This window comes from Pipra filicauda, unplaced genomic scaffold (genome assembly GCF_003945595.2).
Source record: "Pipra filicauda isolate LSUMZ 115617 unplaced genomic scaffold, ASM394559v2 scaffold1_size10287979_pilon, whole genome shotgun sequence".
Taxonomy (NCBI): domain Eukaryota; kingdom Metazoa; phylum Chordata; class Aves; order Passeriformes; family Pipridae; genus Pipra; species Pipra filicauda.
The window spans coordinates 8,427,438-8,453,630 of NW_024104310.1; the positions used below are offsets into that span (position 1 = coordinate 8,427,438).

Consider the following 26,193-nt stretch of genomic DNA (forward strand, 5'->3'; position numbering starts at 1 on the left):
CATGCCTTACAAACTGTGGATTTGTCCAATTACATCTTGCTCAAAAGGCAAACACCTGCCTGTAACTGGACATTCCAAAATCTCTTTTTTTAAAGTCTTCAGATCGCCATTCAACAGGTTTCAGTCCCTCATCAAAAGCCCAGAGTAGAAGCTTGGAGCACTGGAGAGAATTTTGTCACTGTTAAGGCACGTACATATTTCTGCAAATATGATATATACACCTTACTGCACAGTGACTTAGAAAATCTACCTGCAGCACAAGAAACACAGAATTCCTAAGCTCAGGGGAAACAGAAGAAAGGTCCTAATAATCAAGTTGATTTCTGAAAAGTTCTATTACATACAAGCTTTTTCTATTTTAAAATATGATTTGCAAACTGGAGAACAGATTGTCTCAGGGGAGCCCTCATCTCTCTCTACAGCTGCCTGGAAGGAGGTTTAGTGAGGGGGATGTTGGGTCTCTGCTCCCAAGTAACAAATGACAAGACAAGAGGAAACAGCCTCAAGTTGTGCCAGGGGAGGTTTAGGTTGGATATTAGGAAATATTTCTTCACTGAAAGGGTTGTCAAGCATTGGAACAGGTTGCCTGTGGCAGTGGTGGAGTCACCATCCCTAGAGGGGTTTAAAAGACACGTAGATGTGGCACTGAGGGACGTGTTTTAGCGGTGGACTTGGCATTGCTGGGTTAAGGGATGGACTCAATGATCTTGGAGGTCTTTTCCAAACTAAAAGAGTCTATGATTTTGTGATTTAGCATCACAGCAAGGATTTTGTGTTATACCTGACTTCTATACCTCAATTCAACTCAATTTTTTGCTACTTGCACCACGTATTAGGAGGTCAGTGTCTGTATTATATATGGAATAAATAGCTACTTCTACAGATTTTGTTGTTTGTTTGTTTTTAAGATATGTATCTATTCTGCCACAGGCATTTACAGCTGGGGTCAGCCTTCATGTTTTCCTCAATGGGCTCTCTGGTGGTGAACTGATTTTACTGTCTCATGATGCTGGTTCCTATGCAGAGCACGGGTGAACTGCACAGAAAAATAAACACAGCTCTTACTGAAACAGGGAAGAAGACAGATTAACTTCCCCAATGGAAAACCTGAATTCATTTTAGGCTGCATAAGAACACCATCCCTTATCAATTTGCATGGTCAGCTAAGAAAGTTAATTTAATTTTTAAGACAGTATGAAGAAAAATTATTTTTATATATGCTTGTATATAAGGGTAATAACAAAAACACCAGAGATAATCTAAAACCTTCCAAATTTAATTTCTTATATTATGTTTGTTGCCTTTATTATATACTTTTAACCTTTCAGAACACTCTATCATACCTTTTCTTAAGAACCAAGAATTTTGAACCCTTAGGTGACACGTAAAAATGGAAAGAATCGCACAATATATAAAAAAGCTTTTTTTTTAACACTAAGTTCAGAAAAGCATGAAATCATCAACGTAGAAGTCCCAAAGACTAAAAATAAATTGTGATGAGAAAGGAAATGTAACACTAATTTGTCACACTGACACACTTTCTGTACAGAATTTCGCAAACATGAAATGAATACTCTGGATTCATAAACCATTTTCCCCAGAACTACACAACTCGAATAGAGAGCAAGATGTTGCAGAAAGCGACAGACTTAAGGATTCTTTTCACTTATCAAATTTAATCCCAGTCAAACCACAACCACTTGTACAAGATAGTGCTTGCATGGTATTTGCTAATGTAACAAAACCACAAAATTATTTACCACACCATTAGAAATGTCGATCAAGAAAATATCTGGCAGCAGAATGGAAACAAGAGTTGCAGCAGGTTCTTCTATAAAGCCAGTTCAAGAAACCTTAACACACTTTGAAAGCACTAGCCAAAATAAATGCACATGTGAAAAATATGGACAGGTAAGTTAAAAGGCACAGCATTATGTATATCTGCATTTGTAGCATAAGTATGACAAACACAACAAATTTTCTTTTACTTTGCTCTAACCATGAGCCAAAAGAAAACCTTCTCACTAGAGAACCTTTATGATGGTTGACCTTTCAATTATTTACCATGACAATAATTCCTTGAAGAAATAAACTACATGCTCACTCAGGAGAATAAAAGCAAACTATAAGAAATAGGTGAATTTGATGCATCATTCTGAAATTTGAACTGTGTGCTTCATAAATATATAATGAGACATTGCACGTTCTTACCTGTCTTGATCTGGGTCTTCCAGGAGAAAACTTGCGTTTGGTGATGGCTGGTTTTCCCATGCCAATTTTTGGAGTGACTGATATGTAAGTTGTTGGGAGAGCACTCCCAGCAGTGGAAGGCAGTGCTGGGGGCTGGCTGTGCTGGACATCTCGTGCAGAATGCAAGTCTAGTGAAACATCTGGCGAGGAAGACACGTTTGTCTTGTTGATATTAACTGACGGGGGAAGTGAGGGGCAAGTCTCAGCTGGTGATTTGATGGGTTTGTCTCCAAGTGGTGAACTATTTACAACACCTTCATTCGAAGAAGTAGTTTCTACTTCTAGAAGAGCTGGTGTTTCTGACTTGTCACAAGTTTCGCCTCTTTCTACATCTTTTTGCACTTTTATTATTTCCAGTTGTTGTTCTACAGGGATAGAAACATCTCCTTTGCTTTCAGTCTCCAGTATTTCTGGCGTCACAGTTACGGCCTCAGGTACTGAAGACAGAGACCGAGAGTCTACTGTGGATACTTCTGAGACCTCCACGCTACCTTGTGGCAGCTCTGTCTCTTCAGCTTGTTTGTCTAAATCCTGCTGTGTTACAGCTTGAACCCCTTCCATCACCTCCATCATTTTCTCAGTCTGACTGTCACCAGACGCTGGTGTCTTTTTAGGAGACATTTCCATTTCGGCTGAATTCATTTCAACAGAGACATCTGTTTCCAGTTGTGGGGTCTTTTCTTCTGGTGATATGCCTGTAACTAAGTACAACCACATTTAGTGTGAAAAACAAAAAAAACCCTACACTGCTGTACTGGTCAACAAGTATACTTGGTACACATCAATCATGCCAAGGGCATATCACTTTACTTAGGTGAATTTAATATGTAGCTTAAAATACACTTCATAAATATCTTTCTTTGTACCTATGCTTACAGTAGTCTATGTTTTCTGTTCATTATTTTTCTTCCCTGAAAACAGCATAGTGAATCACAAGGAAGTAGACCCAAGATTAATTTTTGAGGAACTGAACACACTTCCAGGTAGGCAGCCAAAAGTAGCTTCTCCTTTATCATTTCTGTGTATTGAAGATGTATGCTATCATAAATTAATGTATTTTAAGCTACTGTTCCAACACTTCCAAAAAGCAGACAGCTAAGAATAAGAGAACAAGCACGAATAAAGAAAATTTTCCTCCTAGCACTCTTTCAGACTTTAGGAAAATATGTGAAATGAAAAAAATTGATACTGCTCTTTAATTTATTCATATCTCATGGATTTCTTTCCAAAATATTTGTCTAGCCTTCCCTTCAACCAAATCAAGCACCTTTCATCCACAACTTTCTTCATCAAGGAGTTCCAGAGTTCTTGTTCCACTCCATAAAGAACCACATTCTTTGCTCTGAATTTGGCTTCTCATATCCTCCTTTGATGGACCCTGATTCTCTTACAGACCACTTAATTTCTATTACACTTCACGTGTGTTTGATAAGATATATTTATTCCTAGAACACAAATGATCAGTTACTGCAACACACCCTGTCTGGAAGAGTTTTTAATTAAACAACTTATCTTTTATTTACAAAAGGTAAAAAAAGAAAATGGGAAATCCTTAAGTAAAGATACTTGTGGAGTTACAACCATGAAGAATAAACTGGAAAAGAAAAAAAGAAAGAGAAAAAAAAAAGAAAAATAAAAGAAAAAGAAGAAAAAAGATGTGCCCAAAGCACACCAGGAGAAATTAATCCAATCCAGTTATTCACAGCTACAAATAAAAAACAAAAAAGTCTTGAAGAGGCAGTGTGAATGACTGTATTTGAACAGCAACAAATCACTGCTTTTTACTATAAAATTCCAGTGTATAGAAGTATTTAAATATTTTTCCAACTTTTGGAGAAAGCCAGTCCCAACAAAAAAGTAAGACAACTTTCTCCTACACAAATATTCTGAAGAGAACCTCTGCTCTCAGTAACATCCTTCTTCAGCAAGAGTTTATACTGTTGCCTGAGAGCTCAGATAGCAGAACTGTGGCAATATGTCTCCTACTGCTTTCTTGGCACTTTTTCCTCTTAAGTTTATAAAGTACTAGAGACCTTACTGAATGGTACTGAGGAGTTCTGAATTGAATTTTCTCAGAGTGCAAAACCCTTTCTTACCTTCTGGGACATGTCCAACAGCTGATTCCTGATCAGGGCCATCACCAGTAACAGGTTGTTCCTGAAATGTCACATCCTCTCCACCACCTTCCATTTCCATTTCATTTGTACAAGCTGAAGGAGAAGCAAAGAAGTTAATAAAATTGCTATGATGTTTATTCTATTACTTTGGCATCAGTAGTTGCTGTGACTGTTTGACCTTTTGGCTAAAGAGATTGATGTTTAATGATGATAGGAGTTAGGACAAGTCAGGTCAATGAGAAGGTTAGGGACACTACATAGTACTCCTTAAAAATTAAGAACCTTTGACTCATTAACACTGAAGATGTTTTACACTTTTCAGGTGGTGAAACATGTCTGTAAAGCAATTATATACCCCTAATTGTGAAAACATACACATAGTCACTTTTGCATAACCTGAGCAATACAAAAAGGTTTTTTCTTAAATTCCAAGTCTGCTAAATTCAACAGAACTTGTAACATGAAGGCTTCAAGTTTTTATACAAATACTACAATGGCTTATGGCATAGATATGAGGTTCCATCTACTATCAGCACTTGGAACACTGATTTTCAACCTATCTGTTCAACAATATGAAAACTAAATTTTGCCACTTTAGAGCTAGGATATCTTATCTGTCAGTTCCTCCTATTAAATTAATGAATTCGCGTGGAAAAGGCACTATTGAGTGTTTCTTTGGCTGACAGTATCATTGCAGAGCCCAGAAACAGGAAATACCTATTTTTTTTCCTTGTGTAAAAGCTTTTTCAGTTAAGGAAATTCATTAAAATGCACTATATAAACTAGAAGTATGAAAAACAAAATACAGAGCAAGCATTAACTCAAAAGGAACTGATTCTTCATGGATGTTAGCACAAAAACAGTAAAACAAATATAGCTTTCTGCTTCAAGAAAGTTTCTTTAACTTCAGAAAGACAGAAACTATTAGGTGATTCTACTTTTAGCACCCTAAAAGCTGCTCTCAGACTCTGCCAGCTTTAAAGTGATATTTTAACTTGGAGGAAATGATCATTTAGATTGGCTCCAGATTTGATTTTAAAGTACAGAAGTGCTCTCCTGGGTATAAAACACTGCATGACTGTACTAATGTAATAGCTCCAGATTACTCCTAGTAGCTGAGATGACAGTCCTGTTCTTCCTTGGAGAGAAGAGGATGCTTGTCGATGCTTCTAGTAGCTAGAAATCCTAACAGAGCCACTACTTAGAACTTCAGCCCTTCAGATACACCTGTGACTTATTCAAAAGGGTTTTCAGTAGGAGATTGGGTGTTGTCTCACTGTAATTTTTGGACATCTTTGAAGTGTTCTAAGCACAGTGCCTGAGAGTCCAACATCCTCTCCTAATCTTTCAGAAGGGAAAGGAAGATCTTCAAAGACTGAAGTGGCCACTCTTTCTAACCCAACAGACATTTACCTACTGTCACTGTCCTTCCTCCAGGAGCACCTTTTTCATCATGTCTTTACTGCTCACAAAAGGTAAGCACTTACATACACAGGCTACCATCCAGGAGCATGACTTGTTTACACAAAACATCAGTTTGAACACAAACATTAGAGTTTTGCTGTGGTCCAGCATTCCCCCTTTCCTATCAGAATTTTAGACTTTCAAAAGCACAGATACTTATGCAACAGAGCTATAGATTTCTTTTAACACAAAATCAATGCAAAAGCACTGCTGTTTAAGGATAAAAAATGCACATGGCAGTTAATGTTACATTTTACCTGCTTCTAAATTTAACCACAACTGTACTTCCCCAGGGAAATTCAGGCAGCACGAGCACAGGTGCTGCCCGACAGAGCTCGTGGTGTGAAATGCACAACAGCATTTAGTTAAGAGTTCATTGCACAGCTCTTGTGGATGACCCACCAGACTCAGATCAACAGATCCAAGTCCCCTCTGTGCCTCCTTACTGCTACTGAGTAATTTTTTATAAAATACTTGACACTGTTCCACAACTTTCCTTTCCACCTTCTGCTTGATTTGTCCACTTAGACAAGAATCTTTCAGAAATAAGGTGACTAATCATATATTGCTTTGAAAAAGGACACCCAATTAAAAGTTGTTTAGTTAAATATACACCTCTCCCTTGAACACAGTCCAGTTCCTACTGCTGTGTCCTTCCTGGACATAGTGAGGGGTAGGGGCACTATGAGACTGGCAAGTAGCAAGGGAGAAATGGGAGAACTGGATGTCTCCAGGAACATCTACCAGAAGCTGACTTTGTCTGGGAGGTAGGCACAAATGAATAAAACAGGCTGTTAAATAAATACATTTATGAACTGTACCATATTAAAAAAAAATTAGAGAAGTTTACAGTTACAGTCTGGGAAGCTGGAAGGCTGAGAACCACAATTAAGGTGCTTACTAGCCCACGTTTGTATACAGGATCCTGAAGCCAAATGGAGAAGACAGCTCACCCATGGATTGCTTGAGCAGCTGCTGTTAAATAAAGGAATGGATGAACTCCACAGAGCAGAATATGAGTGGCTGGTTCACAAAAGACTTGTTGAGACAGCTACAGATGCTATATTTGATGTCAGCACTTTGGAACTGTGAAGTTTACATTTGATTACCTGTTATGCTGTCAGGTTCAGGAATGAGTTCAGAAGTGTTCATTACATCACATGACTGAGTGTGATCCCCTTCTCCTTGTCTACAAAGAGTGCAGATGTAGTCTTTCAACTGAGACTCCAATTCACTACCTGGAGATCTGTCACATTCTATGTGAATCCACCTGGGGAGATTAATTTATTGTGACCATGACTTAACAACAAAAATATAAAGCATCATAGTAAAAACCAATTAAAAATAGCACTGTTTCCCAATACAATGGGGAAATAAAGATTTTCAACCAACGCTATATTATGGAGAATTTAAAAAAAATAAACATGATACATCAGCATGTCAAGCAGTGAACAAATTTAACATGAAGACCTAAACTGTCCCTAAAACCAACTGGACTCTACAACATGTATAGTAACATCATCATATTGCACAGCAAGATACAATAGCATTGAATATGAAACACAGTTTAAATTCTTAAAATGTAAATAGTGCTATTTTTTAATTTATTTTTTTATTACTGGAATAGCAAAACACATACTTGAAAACATATAAACAAAACCAGAAAATGCATACTTGAAAATTAAAAAAAAACCAAAACAGATCATTGCAAACAACAGCCTTTTAAATGTTAAGATAATGCCTTTTCCAGTCTGCTTCCTCACAAAATAGGTGCAATTTAAGAAGCGGCTGCAGCAGGCAACTGCCAGGTACCCTCAGGTAACTGCCAATTAATACTTATTTGCTGAGATTAAAATAAAGCCACCCACTATTGTTCATTGTATTTAGGGATGAAGGATCAAGAAGCTGCACAAGATGCTGCAGCACTGTACATCAAACTCAGCACACACCCTTCCCAGAAACACGTCCATGTCACACAGCTCATCATAAGCTCTATGCATTTTAGTACAATTTAACAAAAATTTGGATTCTTACCTTTTGCACATGTGACAATGCAACATATCTTTCTGGAAGTCTTGGAGGCACAGTTTTTCACAGAAAGGACAAGATAAGTTGTCTTGCTGTTGGTAACAACTGTCACATACCAAACAATTATGGTGCCACTGACAACTTGTTCGTGTGCCACACTCAGCACATACTCTACAGTTCTAGAGATCACAAGAATTTAGTTGTTAATTATGATATTTTGCAATGTGATAGAACTGCCATTAACTGACATTTTCCTGTTTTGAGCTAAATGTAATAGTTTTTGTCCTTGGTAACACAAACAAATTATCCAGGATCTGATAACAGCACATGAAGAACCTGCACAACAGCAAGAAGTTTCCTTGCACTACTCCCTGACTTGAAAGCAGAATTTCTTATGAGATCAAAATTTTTATTGCTAATCTCAGTCATTTTATGTGACTGTCACAAACTGATACAAAATTACATACATCTCATACACGGGGATTTCCCTTGTTATGCTGAAATCATATTTTTATTATTATTTACACTTACTCAATAAGTTACTGAAAAAAGCCAACAAATTCATCCTGCCCTCCTCAAATGCAAAGGAACTCGTGAGCTACAGAACTGCTGCTCTAGTAAGCAAGTAGTTGAACATAAAGAGCCTTCAAGTACAGATCACATACACAATTTTACAGGCTTGAGTTTACATTTTAGTTTACAACAGATCATGAGAGCAGCTGTTATCAAGTGAAGGTTATCCATTCCACCTGGATTCTACACTTCTCTTTCCCCCGTGGAGGTTGATTTACTGTCCTACAAAGGCTGCTTCAGCCACTGCACTGACAGCTCCCGTCACGGAGCAGCTGCAGGGCCACAGGATTTACAAACAAGTGGGACTCCTTCAGAAATCACAAGTCATGTTACACAGCAACAGCAGCCCACAATGCCCCTGGAACAGCGTAATGTGGGTAACAAAGCTTGGGCCCCTGTAAAGACGAGGAAGTGTTCTGAAAGCTTTCCACTTACTTTACATTTCCAACCATTTGTTGGAACGGCGTCCATAACCGGCTGTAGACAGAAAGTGTGGTAGCCTTTGTCACATGTGTCACACACCAGCATCTTGTTGTCTTCCCCAGAATGTCTAAGGAAGGTAGCAAGGGGTTAAAAATTATTCAAGCGAGCCATAACAAAATATCTGCTTAATGAAAAGCCTAAACAGGAAGGGACCCAGCTGAACACATGAAAATAAACAAATACTACTTACAAATAGAGACAATGCCTTCAAATTAATTTTTAAATATGAGCGCAGACCACTATTCATTTATTAAGTGCTGAGCCAGTGCAATCACTCTTCTAGGTATTGGCCCATTCTCATTTACACATGTGTAGGCAGATTTTATGGCCTTTCTGTACTGAAATCAGCTCAGAATCCGCAATATGCATTTTATTTCTTTCTGAAGAGAGCATCCAATTTTACTTTTTTCTACATTCTGACTGTAATTTTTCCAAAGAAAAAAAGAAGCCATCACCTCTGACTACCAGAGCTTCTACAGTGTCAACCAACATGACTGCAAGAGCAAAACAAACATTAAAGGAAGAGATTTCAATTTTTCTACAGTCGTGTGTTACAGAGCTCCACCACAAATCCCAGTGATAAAATAAATTTGTAGAGAATAAGACAAAGAGTTTGGTAATATCTAAAGGCACTGTGTTCTGCCTCAGTTTAAATAAATTAATTCAATAAGTAAGTATGAAACAAGATTTGCCTCGATAAAGTTTCACAGTACATGGCATTACACATACTAGATACTACCTTATTACCTGGGAGACCTGATAATTTAAAAAACACTCCCTTTGCATGGAGGTATGCTTAAAATACTTTTCTTCAACAGTGGCAAAAAATTGCCATACTGCATTAATTATCATAGAATCATAGGATGGTTTGGGTCAGAAGGGACCTTAAAGATTGCCTAGTTCCAATTCCTGTGCCATGGGCAGGGACACCTTCCACTTGACCAGGTTGCTCAGTGTCCCATCCAACCTGGCCTTGGGCACTTCCAGGGACGGAGCAGCCACAGCTTCTTTGGGTAACTTGTGCCAGTGTCTCACCACCCTCACAGTAAAAAGTTTCTTCTTAATATCTAACCCAAATCTACCCTTGTTCAATTTAGAGCCACTTCCCCTTGTCCCATCAGTACACGCCCTTGTAAGAAGTCCCTCTCCAGCTCTCTTGTCGTCCCTTTAGGCACTGAAAGGTGCTCTAAAATCTCCCCGGAGTCTTCTCTCTCCAGGCTGAAAAATCCCAACTCTCTCAAGTCTGTCTCCATAGCAGAGGTTCTCCAGCACTCTGATCATCTTCATGGCCTCCTCTGGACTCGCTCCAACAGATCTAAGTCCTTCTTGGTGGGGACCCCCTGCCGTGCTGGGGACCCCAGAGCTGGAGGTAGCACTGCAGATGGGGTCTCATGAGAGCAGAGGAGGGGGGGAGAATCTCCTCCCTCGACCTGCTGGCCACACTGCTTTTGATGCAGCCCAAGACACGGTATTCTGGACTGCAAGTGCCCACTGCCAAATCCCCCAAGTCCTCCTCAGGACAGCTCTCAAACCATTCCCTGCCCAGCCTGTACTTGTGTTTGGAATTGCCCGAACCACAGTGTAGGACCTTGCACTTGGCCTTGCTGAACTTCATGAGGTTCAGGCCCCCCTCTCCAGCCTGTCCATGTCCCTCTGGGTGGCATCCCTTCTCTTCAGCACATTGACTGCACCACACAGCTTGGTGTCGCTGGCAAACTTGCTGAGGGTGCATCGATCCCACCGTCCATGTCGTGACAAAGACGTTAAACAGTGACAGTCCCAGTTCCAACCCCTGAGGAACCACACTCATCACCGCTATCCACCCGGATATCCCGTTGTTGATCACAACCCTTTGAGTGTGACCATTGAGCCAAATCCTTATCCACTGAGTGGTCCATATGTCAAATCCATGTCTGTCCAATTTAGAGACAAGGATGTTGTGTCAAGTGTTTTCCACAAATCCAGACAGGTGACATCAGTTGCTCTTCCCTCATCCACCAGTGCTGTAACCCCATTGCAGAAGGCATCAAATTTGTAAGGCATGATTTGCCCTTGGTGAAGCCATATTGTCTTTCACCAACCACTTACATATTTTCCATGTGCCTTAGCACAGTTTCCAGGAGGATTTGGTCCATGACCTTGATGGGTACAGAGGTGAGACTGACTGGCCTGTAGTTCCCTGGGTCTTCCTTATTTTGCTTTGTAAAAGTGGGGGCTACCTTTCCCTTTTTCCAGCCAGTGGGAACTTCACTAGACCAGCATGACTTCTCAAATACGATGGATACCTCAGGACCCACGGATATATCTCATCAGGTCCCATGGACTGGGTTTGAAAACATCAAATTTTCTTCTACTTTTCCACTAGAGAGAAGGTGTGCTAGCAGCTGCTGTAATTATCCTGTACAACACTTTTAGGGATACCTTTTAGAACGTGTTTCTTTATTTTAACTTCATTGCTGGCATTTGCTACCCACTGTCTGTGACCAGGGAACAATCTTTTTTGAATTGGGTTCAGCGAATGACAGCAAATACCAAGTGTTCTGCTTGGAAAACAGCAAATCACTGACTGATCAGGAACAGGAGGCAGTAGTAAAGTGGGTTTCTTTTCCCTCATACTGTCCCAGCTGATCTGACTAAAGCTGAACAAAACTCCTATTTCTTTTTCAGTAAGTCCTAAAAAAAAACAACCAAAGAACCAAAACTAAGCAAGCAGAAGAACCCTACAGTGTCCATCAGATTAAGTTATAAGAGAACAAAGGTAAAGTGGTCAGAATTTTCTAAGTGAACCCTCACAGTACTTCAGCAATTGAGTTTCATTGTCTCAGTATTTGTCTGGTACAAATACTCAATCACAGTTGAGTCTTTGCTCAACTAAGCCATGGTTTTGTTTCCATAATGACTCATTATCTGCCTCTGAAAGACATTATGAAATAGGAGAGGGCCTAATGTAGGAGATCTACCCAGTCTGTAGGTACACGCAGGGCTGAGTAAGAGCACAGGCTCCAAGCTTGTAAAGGCACTACATTAAAATAATTTGTTTATTTGGTAAATTTGAGAAAAATCCTCCTGTATAAAAGGAGGAAAAAGTCAGAAGGTTTTGCTGCTCTCCAGAGCCTGCCAAGATAATGGTAACTTTGGGAGTATAATGTATAGGATTTTAAGCTCAGCTTTTAGAAGACAGTTTCCAATGCAGGGGTTTGTTCAGCTACTTAATATAATATAACAGACAGAGTTGGGCAAATAATCCACAAATTTTGAAAAAAAACCCCAAGCTAAACACTGAATAAAATGGATATTTTAAAATGAAATAAAATAAAATAAAGCACATAAATCTCACACTGTCCTCCTCCACATCCTTTAAGTCTCACTTACTTGCAGTTCTGGCACACTTTGCAATCAGGACACTGCCAACCTGCTCTTTTTAAAGGTGTAACTTGTATGTCCAGGCACATCCCATGGTAGTGCTGGCCACAGGTAGTACAAAAAAGTTGATCTAAGAGGTCTCCAGGGCTGTCACACACGGCACAATTTGCGTCTTCTTTTGCTACAAAGAAATTATTTTTTCAATTATTATTTCTTTCAAAATTATGAACAATTCAATGAACCCAAGAAATTCTTCAGTAGTTCTTATGCATACAAAACTTGATCGTTCTTAGGAAATGCAAATTTAATTAATATTTTTAATAGCTACTACTTTAATTCAGTTTTCTCAACTAATCTTATAACAAAAGTACGTTCTTTTTAAACCTTAATGAAGTTTGACAAAGAGAAACAGTTTTATTCTCCTTCAGATAAAACTGAGAGCTTTAGGACCAGTTCCTCTTTGGAACATGTGCGAAATAAAGCTCCTAACATATCTAAATCTATTATTTAGCCAAAGTGTTTGGAAGAAGGTTGCTCTAACTTGAATTAGGACAAGTGAGCAAGTCTATCAATTGCAACTAAAACCTGACAGAAGACAAGATTTACCAGTAAACCCTTCCCATGTTCTGTCAGTAAAAGAACAGTATTTTGCTGTGCAGCACTGCTGGTCTTTAAAAACAGAGGAGGATGAACTTACATCTTTCTCATACCTGAACACACATGAATTCTTGGGTACACGAACTGTGAAAATGGGTCTAAAAAAATGTGGCCTAAAGCTGATCCTACCACAGAGCGGGTTTCACAAAACCCAGTATTAACTGTGTCATTTGAACAGTGGGTACTTACATCTTTCAGGAGCCTGATCAATGTGGTCTGGACAAAGGAGGGACAAATTACTGAAATCCTGAAATGTGCCTGCTCCAGCAGCACAGGGGTAATGGTACATCTGGGTACATTTCTCTTCACAGCATTTGATAGTGGCTCCAAGGTGCTTACAAAATGCACATCGCTGAAACACAAACAGGACAAGTCGTTCAAAAACTACTTTTTCTTGCCTTTTTTTCAGCCACATCTGTTCCCCTGCGTCTTTTAACAAACACCTAAGAAGGCAGGGAATTCTGAGGAGAGGGAAACTACTGAATGGTGTCTTCCAAGTGGCACTCCTAGATCTTTCCAACTTAAATGAAACCCACCCTAAACGCACTCTGATGACCATGATTCTTCTTGTCACAGAAAAAATTTTGTCCTATGTTATCTAACCAGTAATGAGGGTGGGAGACTTATTCTGAGAACAAATGCAGACGACACCATGTTGTCAATAGGTTATGACTAAAAATCACACAGCTCTGTAAGCTGTAATGTAAAACCATAGACACAGTAACCAGAAATGCAAATGGAAATGAAGTATGATGTTCCCCTCAAAATCTTACTGACATTATACTATTCTCTCTGGGATGATAATGCTTTACATAACCTCACAATTTCTTCTCATCTTGCCTTTCAAGGCTACACAAATATCACCAACAAACTTTGAGAAGTCATAAATAAGCATGATTATTATTAGAGACCAGAGAAATAATTTCTCAGAAAGAACAATGTAAAAATCCTCCAGTTCTCTAGTCAAGAGGGAACATAGTCTATCAGTCTGCTTGTAAAATATCACCCACACCTTTCTGATTCAGTTAATCAGTCTTGTTTCTTTCTCAGATTCATTACAGTCCCTGAAGCACTCTAACATGCTTTTGCACTTTTTCACCAAGGCAACAACACTTTTTAAGGCACAGCACCGTAAGATTTTGAGTAAATTAAAAAGAACAGGTCAGTGGCTCACAGGAAGGCATACATAATAAACTTCAACAACTGATCTCAGGGACTCTAGTTTTTCATAATAAAAATATAATACTATCACTGGTATGTTTGATTACTAGCTCAAGTGTCAAGTAGCATCCAAATACGAACATAAACAAAATCAAAGAAAAGTTATGTACTGCATATGCTTGCTTCTTAGAATACAGACAATATTTATTACCATAATTCTTCTCTGTTTCAAAGCCTGGCATGAAATTAGGCATGAAATAGTGCTACTAACAAGTCCACAGACATCAAAATCAGCCCATATGAAAATACAAATCACAAAGCTGCCTGTGTCAACAGCTACACTGATATTCTTAAAACCAGATGAAATGAACATCTTCAGCAAAATATCTGCCTGCACCACAACTCATGGACAAGAGACAGAAAAAATATTAGTGTATGCTAAACACAACTGCAGTGTAAAAAGATAAAATGTTCTGGCACAGAAATTAAAGCGGGTCACCAAGGACAGCTACTGCCCCACTTCTGTGCTACGATGCTTAGTCTGGTCTTCTGATCTGCAAGATATCTCACCCCCACCCATGTGTCTAACACCTACTAACCACATGGAAAAGGTGTATTCTGTTACTTTACTGGCTGAAATGCAGAGGAGAGGGGGGGGGGACAAGATAACCAAGTAATAATATGGGGCTCCTGAGGCAGGTGAAGGCAACAGCAACAGTAATTACATTTAAGGACTGCCAACAAAATCAAAGTCCTGCAAGAAACTCATTTTAGGAAATGATACCTTCAGTAAACACTGTAAAAGGTAAATCCTGAACTTTGATGTGAAATAATGAAAATACAGCCCAAAGCCTCCAACTTCACGAGTCACAGCTGCACATGAAGCAGCAAAAACCCCACTGCCCTATTTTGCAGTTAACAAACATTCCAACAGCCTGTGGAGATGGACCAGGTTATAGCTGAGACCCAACTCGTACAGGCCACACTTTTTTCAAACATTTTACTCAGTACAAAAAAAAAAAAAAATTGGGAACTTGTGAGGGGCTAAGATCCAAAATATGTACCTCAAAAAAGTATTCAATGACACTTTGTTGGATCCCATTACTAACCCTTAATAACTATCTAATCGGGAAAGAAAATTATGAAAGAACTGCAAGCACTCAAAGAATCCAACATTTATTAAAAGTTGGGAATAATGGTCTATATAGCAATATAAATGGCATTTTTAAACATCACATCTGTTTTTCAAAACCACCAATCAACCACGGTATGTAGCAAATATAAAATCAGAATTATATATACCTTTTCCCAAATGCTATATGACTAAATGATGAAATTATTAGAAATGAGTAAACTACAGGATTACCGCAAAGCCTTGAAAAATGTTGATGTTGATTTAAGGAACCACATAAAGACTCTGGAAGAAAAATGGAAGCCCAAATTATATGTAATTGAACCCTTCAAACCCATCTGCTAAACTGCACTGGCAATGAAAAGCATTTGGCAGATAACTAAAAAACACACTTTGAAAACAATGTGGTATATATCATCTGAAGCAAATAAAAAGCAAAGAATATCAACATTTGCTGAATTTATAAGAGAGATAAAGCAGTCTGAAGAAACTAATGCCCAAAGGGATTTTTTTGGCAACAGATGTTGATGAGAAGACTGACTTTTCCAGCTCTAGAAGCCAACACTCTTCTGAAGTCAGGCCCCATGCAATGGCCCCCAAAGAACAGCAAAAGTATATTAAATTAAAAAAAAATTAAAAGCTCTGCTAAATAAACTCAGTAACGAATAAACGGCACCAGGACAGAAGGAGGTGGAATGAAGGAGTAAATCCTTTTGCCCATGAGATGCAAGTGTCCTTATCACACCGTATGGGGACAGTAACAGAGCCAGGGACAGTCTGGAGTCTCCAGTTTCATTAGTATGACCACAAAATAAGGTGTTATGTGGAGGGGGTGGAAGCTGGATCCAAGTATTCAGTGGGCAGGTATAGGAAAACGGAAAGTTGTGAAAGCAAGACAGACACTGTTTTGTTCCTGGATCAAACAATTTTACAGTCCTGTTCTACAGGGAAAAAAATACTTTACAAGGTGTCAGAAAGCTAGAAAGATAGTTCATTATTTATTCATAGTACATTCAAGGAAATAATTGTCACTAAAGCAGAGCCAGCAGACTATTTTCCTAATCAAAAAGTCCTTCACTGGCTACCTACAACTGTTCCCTTCTGGAAGCTCACCCATAGCAAGAAAGGTCTGAACCCATCGATATTTCTGTTAGTTCTTATTATTGTAATTTCCATCTTATAAAACTGTCCACTCCTCTTCCTATTTGGCCCTTTTCATTTGGCCCTTTTTTACATAGGAACTAATTTTTAGAAGCAAATAGCTATGCAGACTTTCAAATTTAATTTTAAAATTCCCTTTGTTCACCAACCCCATTGGAACAAATACGACATTGTTATACAAATACAGTGAGAGGAAGAACTAAGTGAACCAACAGAAAACATCAGAAAACCCGGTCAATCACCTTCTCTGTTTTCTGCCTCTGTGAAACAGAGTGGCAGAAACCACACAGAAAATTTCTGGCAAGGCAAAACTTGCACCTCCCTGCTAGAATTGTAATTGCACCAAACCCAACTGAACAAAAAGGTTAATTCTGCCCGTGGCTTGGGAGCTCAGCTGAACGTCACAAATTGGCTATTGGCTTTAATGGAAACAGATGGCCCAACTGGAAAATTGTGACAAGAGCAATAGCTTATTGTTTACATATTCCTAACCTTCCTACATCTTTAGAAAAAATAATTGAGAAAATATATATTCCAGCTTTAAATCAACCTTCCTGCTGCTCCACACTTCGGAGTATTCCAAAACAAGTCCAAATGGGAAAAAGATGTTTGTAAGATAATGTAAGATTTTATCTAGATAGTAATAAGAATTTTATTTTATTGCCCTCAGAATTATTTTACAGTATTACTGTTCTCAGCAACTGGACAACTAACAACCCTTAGAAGGCAGACATTCAAGAAAGGCTAAAATAAGGACTTTGAATAAATACTTTGTTGCAACCTGACTAGTGCCGCAAAGCTAAACGTTAGCTTTAGGAACTGCAAAATTTTTCTAAGCAAAATGACAAAAAGTTTTCATTGATTACCAACTTTTCCTTTAAAAAGATCAGCTGACAAAACCTACGAGAATAATAAGAAATTTTAATTTTATAATAGTGTACCCAAAAATACAAGCCACTTGTCCTTGGTTAAACAATTTAATGTATTACCTGGAAGAACAAATTTCAGCCTGTTCAGCTACTGAAAACTGCTGCCAGACAAACCTGTACCTGAGGAGAACTGATCCAACAACCTGTCATTAACAAGACAGCGAAGAAATTTTTGTATAACCAGTGATTAATGAAATATGGTCTCTGCTAGTTCTAATAATCTTCATTGATTACTCCATCATCTAGAAAAAGCTTTATAATATTGCTTGTAGACACTAATCACCATTAGCACCTCTCATGTCAAATACTCTAGTTTAAGTGCCATAAAGCATTAAAGAGCACAATCCAGTAAGATGGCAACATAAAAACAATTACTGGCTTTTCACTGAAATACTGATTAGAAAAGGTACTAAATAGCACACATTTCCAGGAGTACTGGAAATTACCTTCCATCTTTCTAATTCTATATCATTCATGTCACAAATTTGGAAATTATTTCAACATATAACATGCAATTCAAGCAGGATTTTTTTCCCTCAGTCCTTAACACAGTGACTCAACACGTATAATCAAGGTAGAAAGCAAAAGTTCCTTTAAATGTGGAGATTTCAGGCTCTCTGCAAGTCACTGCTTTGTTCTTCCTTCTCACCAGCTGCCTCTCCTTGTCACCTTTATAAAAAAATTACAATAAATAAATGATGTTGATATCAAGGCATTTAAGAATTGGGAGAAGAAAGCATTCATGTTTTGCATGGGAGTTTTTCGTAATAGTTGTGATAGGTTAATAACTTATAAGAATCAAGTTTGCTAAGGGAGGTAACTATTTTCTATTTGAAACTTGAAATAGGTAGAGGAAAACATGCAAAACTGTAGAGTATAAAAATTCTTCCTCATATAATCTGAAATGTTCCCAAACATTTGGGAACTTTCAGAAGCTCCAAGGAAGGATTTGGGTGCCTTGAAGCTGTGTTCTCCTCATCATTACATAAGGTAGTGGAATAACTGCATGCATATGATTTCCTTCACAGACTCTGATGCTTTTTTCACACTTTCATGAGGAAAAAGTTGTGGGGTTTTTTATTCCCCTCCTTGCCTTCTGTAAGATCTAGGATAATGTAAATGTTTTGAGTGAGTCAAAGCTTTTCCACAGCTAACAACCAGCTATTCCCTTCATTCTCATCTAATATCCACCGTGACAGAAGAGCACACACACGAGCCTGTTGTTTAGTTAGACTGTCAACAACAAGAAGGTCAATAATGTTTAATGTAATTTAAACTGTGGTTATTAGGCTTCAGCATCAGCAACTCCAGGACAAACAAGGCAAGAACAGAAATCATCAGCTTTGGTTTGAGGCTGCTTTTTGGCAGGCTCAGAAAACAGACTATTGTGCCAGTTCCATTTGATTCATGCTCGGAAGGTCTTAAGAAGTATGTGTAGACATTTCTTTGTGTTGGCAGAGCTCAGGCTGAGCCACAAATGGTTGGAGGCTTGAGAAAAAATTATTGAGGGAAACATTGCTACATGCTTGTTGTTTAATGATCTTCTTCAGGCATCTGTTACTGGTCACTGAGGAAGATATTGGGATGAAGTCAACTTGCTGTCAAATCCAGCACAGCTCCTATGTTCCTAAATCATATATAAGGATTCTGAAGTGGCTCAAGCATTCTGTAGGTTATGTCTATGCTACAGATCCTCTGTAGCTACAGCCAGGCTGGCATAGACACATTTGCAAAGCCATTTAAAGTAAAAGGAGAATTTACTGCTCAAACAGCACATTGTGCTTCCACCTGACACAAGGCTTGAGGCGAACACCTAAACTTCAAGGTCTATATTTTGTGCCAATATATGAGCCAACTACTTAAACTCCCATTACAATTAATAAAGACTTAGTAATTTTATGGAATTTACTCCATGCCAACTCAGTTGACCAAAGAGTGGGTGTCCACTTTTAGGCTCCATTGACAATACTGGCCAGATCTCCATTGCCTGCAGCTGGAACTTACACACTCACAGGCAGACATGTCCACAGGGAGGTAAAAATTTAGATGACAGTCTTGAGCTGAAGCCTTCCTAAAATATGTTGACACAAGTTCTCTATTGGTACCACAGCCAAATCCACACCAAAGTTTTTGTCAGTGTGGCACTATCAAAGAAGGAATGTGAATGGGGACTGTTTGAAATGGCTTCCATATAAATTCTGTTCTATTTATGCAAGTCTTGCAAACAATAAAAAGTTGGGCTAAAGCTTCACATAACATGTCTAAATTCTTTTAAATACTTTTGGAACACACAGACAAAACTTTTCAGCCATTTCTGAGAACAGAAAAGTCATTAAGAAGAACATTTTGCCCATCTTAAAAACAACCTCATTCATAGGACTTCCAATTTGGCAGGAATTTTAGTGTGAGAGATGCAGCTTTTGCCCTTCCCCTACAGATCTATCCAGATGTGACCAAACTCGAGAAAACTAATTTTTTTAGAGTAAAACACTTCCAAAAGTTTGTCAGTGAAAAATCACAGAAAAATCTACTCTCATTGATCATGACTGATCCTCTCCAGTTTCTAGCACCGATCAGACTTCAAGTAACTTCTAGGAAGATTCCTTCAGTCTGACAAGGATTAGAGGGAGGAAGTCTGTAATAAATACTCTAAGCCTAAGCAAAAAAGTCACTGGAATGGAAAGCAGACATCCTTAAGGCTCCTGATACCAGTATCACTTAAATCATCTTTAAATCATGGGGAATAGGAGTATCCAGTTCTCAGGCAGAGGGACAAATCTGGAGCAATGAGACAAAAGGGACTCACTGTGTGAATGAATCTGATGAGACTGGGAGGAGAAACCATGGAGAGAGATGGAAGCTGAGAAGGGGCAGGGATGACAATTCAAGAGCCAATTAACCAAACCTGGATACTAAAATTGGATAAAGAGCTAAGGGAACTGAAGAGCTAAGACACAGGAAACAATGAAAGGACAGATCTCAAAAGGAACTTAGGGAAAAGGGAATAGAAAGGTTAAGGAGAAAGGATGCAGGAAGAACAAGGAAGAGTGGAAGTGGCTAAAAATATCAGCTTGAACAAAAAGTCAGAAGTCTGAGGCAGCTGAAATTGGATGAAGATTACAAGGAGGAAAAGTAGGCTGTCCTCTGACTCCTAGTGCTGTATCGCTATCACTCAGTCAGCTCAAATAGCAGAGCTCTGTATGTGGCCACAAAGGTTTTAAACCTGCAGTTTGGGAGGTCTGTCTTTTCCTTTTTTTCCCTGACACAAGGAAATAATACAGTCAGAGAAATAAAAGGCAACTCAGAGACACGTAGACACAGATAAAGACACATGCACGACTATGTATGTACACTAAAACACAAGAAGGATTACAGATCACACGTGGATTTAATGCATAAAATACCTCTTAAAAGAAGTCTCTGCATTAAATAAACCTGTTACTTCTAAGACTGAGCTTAATTTGTAGAGGGGGAAAAAAAGGATGTATTGGGAAAAGGTGTGGATGCCTTATGGGAGAAAAAAAAGCACTTAGTTATGGCAACTGAGCAATGACCTGCAAAAGAGTTCTAGTTTCCCTGCTTTCATGAAGCTCCTTTATGATACTGGACAGGGCACTAAGTAAAATTTTTCCTAATTTATTTTAGTCTTTAACCTTACTGTTAAAAGCTTGGAGTTTTCTTTCCCCTGTAAAAATTCAGCCTCGATTTCTACATAGATTGTGAGTACAGCTTCAACAGAGTGAAGGAAGAACCACAATATCAGCACAACTTTTTAAGTAAGTCTGAGTAGTTTTGAAACTATTTCAATTTGTCATCCAAGTCAGCAGATATAAATAAATTCAACTTCTCTTGAGGGAAAATGTAGCCTAAGATGCATAACAAGGCCACATAAACATGCTATTTGGAAAAATTTATAGACAAGTTATTCATGTGTTTATTATATAAAAACATCATAGAAAAAAATCATGCGGAAATGAGTAATTCTTCCCTTTCAGCAGTATTTAATAGTCTACATACCTACACATTGAACAACAGCGAAAAAATGTAATATTGAAGAGGTTTATACTAAGAGAGCAATGTCCATCCCATGGAGTGAACCAGGCACAAACTGTTCTGCATGTGACCACACAATTAAAGATGCATAATCAGGCATATGCACAAAGGACACTAATTGCGTGCAAAGGACAATAACTGTATGCAAAGGACGTTAATTATGTGCAGACAACCTGTCTTGACATGTTCCAACTTTGTGTTTCAATTTTATCATCTTAATAATGTGCTCTTTTAATAAAGATTTTGTAGATATATTACCCTAATTTAACAGAAAGTTCACATCAGCCCAAATCACTATATATAGTCAATGATACACTTAATTTACAAGGTAATAGAAGGGATGGGATGACAAGAAACTCTGGATTATGTACAGACATAAAAAAATACAAGAATTTCCTGCCCTTAATACCTCCCTCATTAGTGAGCACCTCCTTAGTATTCCTTCCCCACTGACTGCAATCAGTACCTTATTGTTCATAATTCCTATTTCCTTGGCTGTTCCTAAATTGCACTCTCCAAATGGCACAGAGTCATCGTAAACAAAATCCTACATCTTCAGTTCACTAATTTCTGTAAATTGAGCTCAAACAAAGCAATTAGATGGCATACTTTGAAACTACCAGCTTGAACATTAATATAATTTCTTTTCTAATAAAAGCTTCACGTGTTTTATCTGGCTGGGGCTTTTAGGTTTGTTTTTTTTTTTTTTTTCGATTTGACCAAATTAGTCACTTAAACATATTTCTCCCATTCTTCCTCCCAAAACATTATATAATTCCTTTTTCAACTCACTAGCCACTGAAATAAACAAGTCCCTTGACTTTCCATCCTCTTCCATCACTGATATTCCTTGGGCAAGCATCGTGAAGTGCAACATCCTGATCTAGAATTTAAAATCCTGAAATTACTGGTCAAACATTTAAGCAGGTTATTCAACTGTTGTTCTGGGCTTCAGAGAAGGGAGGATAAGAAAGGGTTGTTCAGTTCAGTTTTGCAGCATGCTGCCTCAGTAGCTTGTGAAGAAAAAAGCTGCCAAATTTTGTAATGAATTCCACAGAACATTAAGTCTGATGCTTAGCAGAAGCCATAACTGCTAAGTAAATGATATCCTTTTGATGAATACCCTTATTTGAAAACAACATTGATTCTTCTAACCCTTTAGCAGTGTCCCAAAACAGATGTGCACAACTGCAAATTCTGTTTGCTTTCAGGTTTACGAAGTGTGATGACATTTTTACAATCCTGCATGAGCCCTTTTACCCAGGAGTAAAATAAAGCACAATAATTCTTCACCATCTGTTTGTTAATTTTGCATTCATTTAACTTTGCATTTTAAACTAATAATCATTTTCTTATAATATAGTTTGCTCCATTGGTAGAAATTACAGCTGTTCAATTAAAAAAAGAATGGTTTATAACAGTACACAGTTTTCCTCTAAATAATTCCATTGCTCTTAATTATAAAGATGTTAGTGCCATTGAATGGAAAAAAACTGCCAGGGATTAGTGTTGTGCTTTATATGTCACAGATTCCCTTAGTAAATGTACATATTTACTTCTGTTTCAGCACCAATTCCTACTTGGTCTCTTTTCCATTAAAATTCCTTTTCTCCCCTACAAGATTACATGTGGTTTTTAACATTGTTATGTGTAACAGGCTTCTGACACTCCTGAAGGACTGAGGCACAAACAATTAGATGAAGCTTCTGTTTCATATGTAGCACAAAGTAAAACCAAGTCCCTCTTCTTCATAATGCTTTTCCTTAATCTCTAATGACAGGACAAGGAGGTTTTGATATTTATATTTCAGCTGGTTACAGCTAAACTAGGTCTAGAGTAATGTCCTAAAAGCTTTTTCTCACCATGTTTACAGTCGGATGGGGAAATCCCGTTCCTTTATCAAAAGTAAAACCGCATTGAAATAACATGAATAATACATCAGAGCTAGTGAAGGGGAAACAATTTGGGTCAACAACAAAAGACATGGGCCTGGAGAAAGAGCAGGAGCCAGCCTGAGGTTCTGAGAGTCTTATTGTGGATTCCTTCTTACGCTCTGGGCAGTGCATTTTCCACACAGACCAGGCTCTGAGTCCACAGTGAGGCCACAAGTCCTAAACACAGACTGTCCCCATGCTAACACAGTGGAAAGTCTACTTCACTGTGGTTCCTGGGCTTAATAATCATCATCATCTACAAATAAACTCCTCAAGAGACACAGGCTGCTCAGCTAATTCATGTGAGCAGTCCAGTAGCATTAGAGAGCTGTTCAGATGGGTAAAACAATCAAGATGATTGCACTGTTTTCTAAAACCAATTTTATCTGATGGCACAGAAATCTCAGCATCAGATGACATCCTAATGCTGTGATAGTGTTACGATAACAGTGCTGTCACAGTACTAGGATGAATATTTTACTTAAAACATCCATAACGCAAGAGATGGTTTACCACAAAATCGATTTATTTCACTTAAAGGAGTTCAGCAAGGACTGAAAAACCCCCTGAACCGGTGCATAAGACTGTAACAGTGCACTCACCTACAGAAATGAACTTCCAGAAGTGCCAAACACAGCAAGCTCACATAAAATTAAGAGTGAAAGCACAACAATACATAACTGTGATGCTCAGCTTCTAGTCCTACCAGAACCTTGAGTATTCTGACCTTTGACTTTCTCAGAGGAGTGAGCACTGCTGCCAGGTCCAACCTTTACTGGGGGACTTCTCCATCACAGTATTTTATATCTGACAGGAAGCAAACATTCTGCAGGTGCCCAAGGCACATTCTGATGTGATGGCTGTGTAATGGTAAGTCCCCACAACGATTCTCCACCTATTTCAAGTTACTCACATTAAAAAAACTCGCCTGGTATGACATTTGAAAAACCCGAAACTCTTACTTATTGAATGTATTAAATCCATTTACATTTTGGAAAATGAGCATTTCCCTCACAAAGCCCAAAGAATAACAGTAACAACAGAACGGTCTTCTCGTGTTATTTCTCTAGAAGTTCTCTATTTGCTTTCAAAGGTTTATGATTTGTCAACACATCTCCCTGGAAATACCACACAAATAACACCTCATATTGTTGTAACAACCTGCAGTAACTGAAAAGAAAAAACCTCCCAACATTTGCTTGGATATTTGACAGCAATTTATTTAGATTGAGATTCTCTATTTATTCTGCAGATTCTGCCATTCTTCCCAGTTCTTTGCAAGGCACTTTTATACTGAAGCAGAGTGGGGAAAACTTTCTGAGCAGAAGGAAATATTACATTATAAATTAAAAACTGGAAGGGAAAAGGCTTGATATGGAAATACCTGCAGTTTTATATAAAAAATGTGTCTAGATTGCAGACTGAATACATGTATTCTCATTGTACCTAAAGTGATATCATGTCACTGCAATTTAGTGTATCAAGTTGTTTTACCAATGTTAGATGCTTTAGGAAACAAATATTTATTTATTTCCTAGCAGCTCCTTTCCCTCCCTGATGTACTGAAGAGGAAAATGACATCTTTGAAAGAAAACATTATTATCACCAAAGAAAAGGCACACTGGTAAAAAAGCTTATGGGAAGTGCTGATTTGAAAACATGCCACTTCATTAGTTCTTCAAATAATATTACTCAATAGGATTCTTAGTATTAATCATTACTATGATTCATGGAACACCTACACGTTCATTATTGGCAGCAGGCCTACTATTGTCTGCCTACTTTTTATTCCCAGGTCAGATCTGCAGAACGGAGAGGACAACTATATAAATGAAAATAAACAATATTAATTCTTTCACATAAAGAAATGAGTACCAATAGTTCCCTGGATCATTAGGAAAAAATCGCTTTAATGCAAGTAATGTCTGTATTTATCACTGAGCGTGATGCACTTGCACATGAAGGGCAGTTGGACCACATTTGTGAAGATTCATAAGATGTGTCTCTCATGCCTGATTTGTTCCATGTTATTAAAAAAACACTCAACGACACCTGCATTAATGGCACTACTTCACACTGATGCCTGCAATATTTATGCTCAATCTGCAACTCTGGGACAGGACTTACACTAATGGAAGTCAATAATAAAATCTTCAGGGAGTTCAAAACTATTTTTTGCTAATGGTTTGATTTTGCAAGCTGCTGAGTACACCAATCTCAGAAGTAGTTTTTAGGCTACTGCTTAAAAGCAAACTGATGCCAACAGAGTAATATGAGCACTCCTGAGTTTTAAATTAAAATATGTTTGCATGATTTTTTTTTAAGGATGGGTGAAAACTCCAAATGAAAACCCATAATATAATTTGTGTTAAACAGGAAAAAAACTCAGACTCTTTTGACTGGAATAATCAAAACCACTTTGTAACTCTAATTTCATTTAAGAGTCTGGACTTTAAAGCTCTCATTCAAAAAAAAGCATGTGACCCACGTTCATGATAAATTTAAAAGACATGCTTAAATAAAATACTCTTTAAAAGGGAAACTGCTATGAAACCAAGAGTAGAGTCCAACATTAACCAAACAGTGCTACAGTTGAGCAAATATACCTACAGCAAGCCCCATGAAGGTATTTTTTCCTTTTATTCCTGTGCTATATATTAAGGAACAAGCTGCTGAAGATGCCTTTTAATTTCTATAATGCTCAAAGGATAATGAGGACCTGTCCTTGATGAAAATTAACCAATATTAACTCCAAAAGACTGATTAGCCTTTTTTTCATAAATACAACCTTCACACAAATGTAAAATTAGACCTTTGAGCACCAACATTAAAAAACCCAACAGATCGATCCACATTATCTATGGAAAAGACTGAAAATAAAATATTTA

At 38.1% G+C, this 26,193-nt stretch overlaps 1 protein-coding gene across 7 annotated transcripts in view; it reads right to left on the reverse strand.

Moving 5' to 3' along the window:
• The window catches only part of KMT2C (lysine methyltransferase 2C), a 195,193-nt gene that overhangs the window by 76,748 nt on the left and 92,252 nt on the right, over positions 1 to 26,193 (reverse strand). For all 7 annotated transcript variants that reach the window (XM_039380759.1, XM_039380761.1, XM_039380760.1 and 4 more), the window contains 7 exons: positions 13,125 to 13,287; positions 12,288 to 12,459; positions 8,868 to 8,982; positions 7,866 to 8,038; positions 6,941 to 7,101; positions 4,347 to 4,460; positions 2,212 to 2,951 (listed from right to left, as the gene is read on the reverse strand). In XM_039380759.1, the coding sequence (XP_039236693.1) occupies positions 2,212 to 2,951; positions 4,347 to 4,460; positions 6,941 to 7,101; positions 7,866 to 8,038; positions 8,868 to 8,982; positions 12,288 to 12,459; positions 13,125 to 13,287 (1,638 nt within the window). The remainder of the gene's footprint in view (positions 1 to 2,211; positions 2,952 to 4,346; positions 4,461 to 6,940; positions 7,102 to 7,865; positions 8,039 to 8,867; positions 8,983 to 12,287; positions 12,460 to 13,124; positions 13,288 to 26,193) is intronic.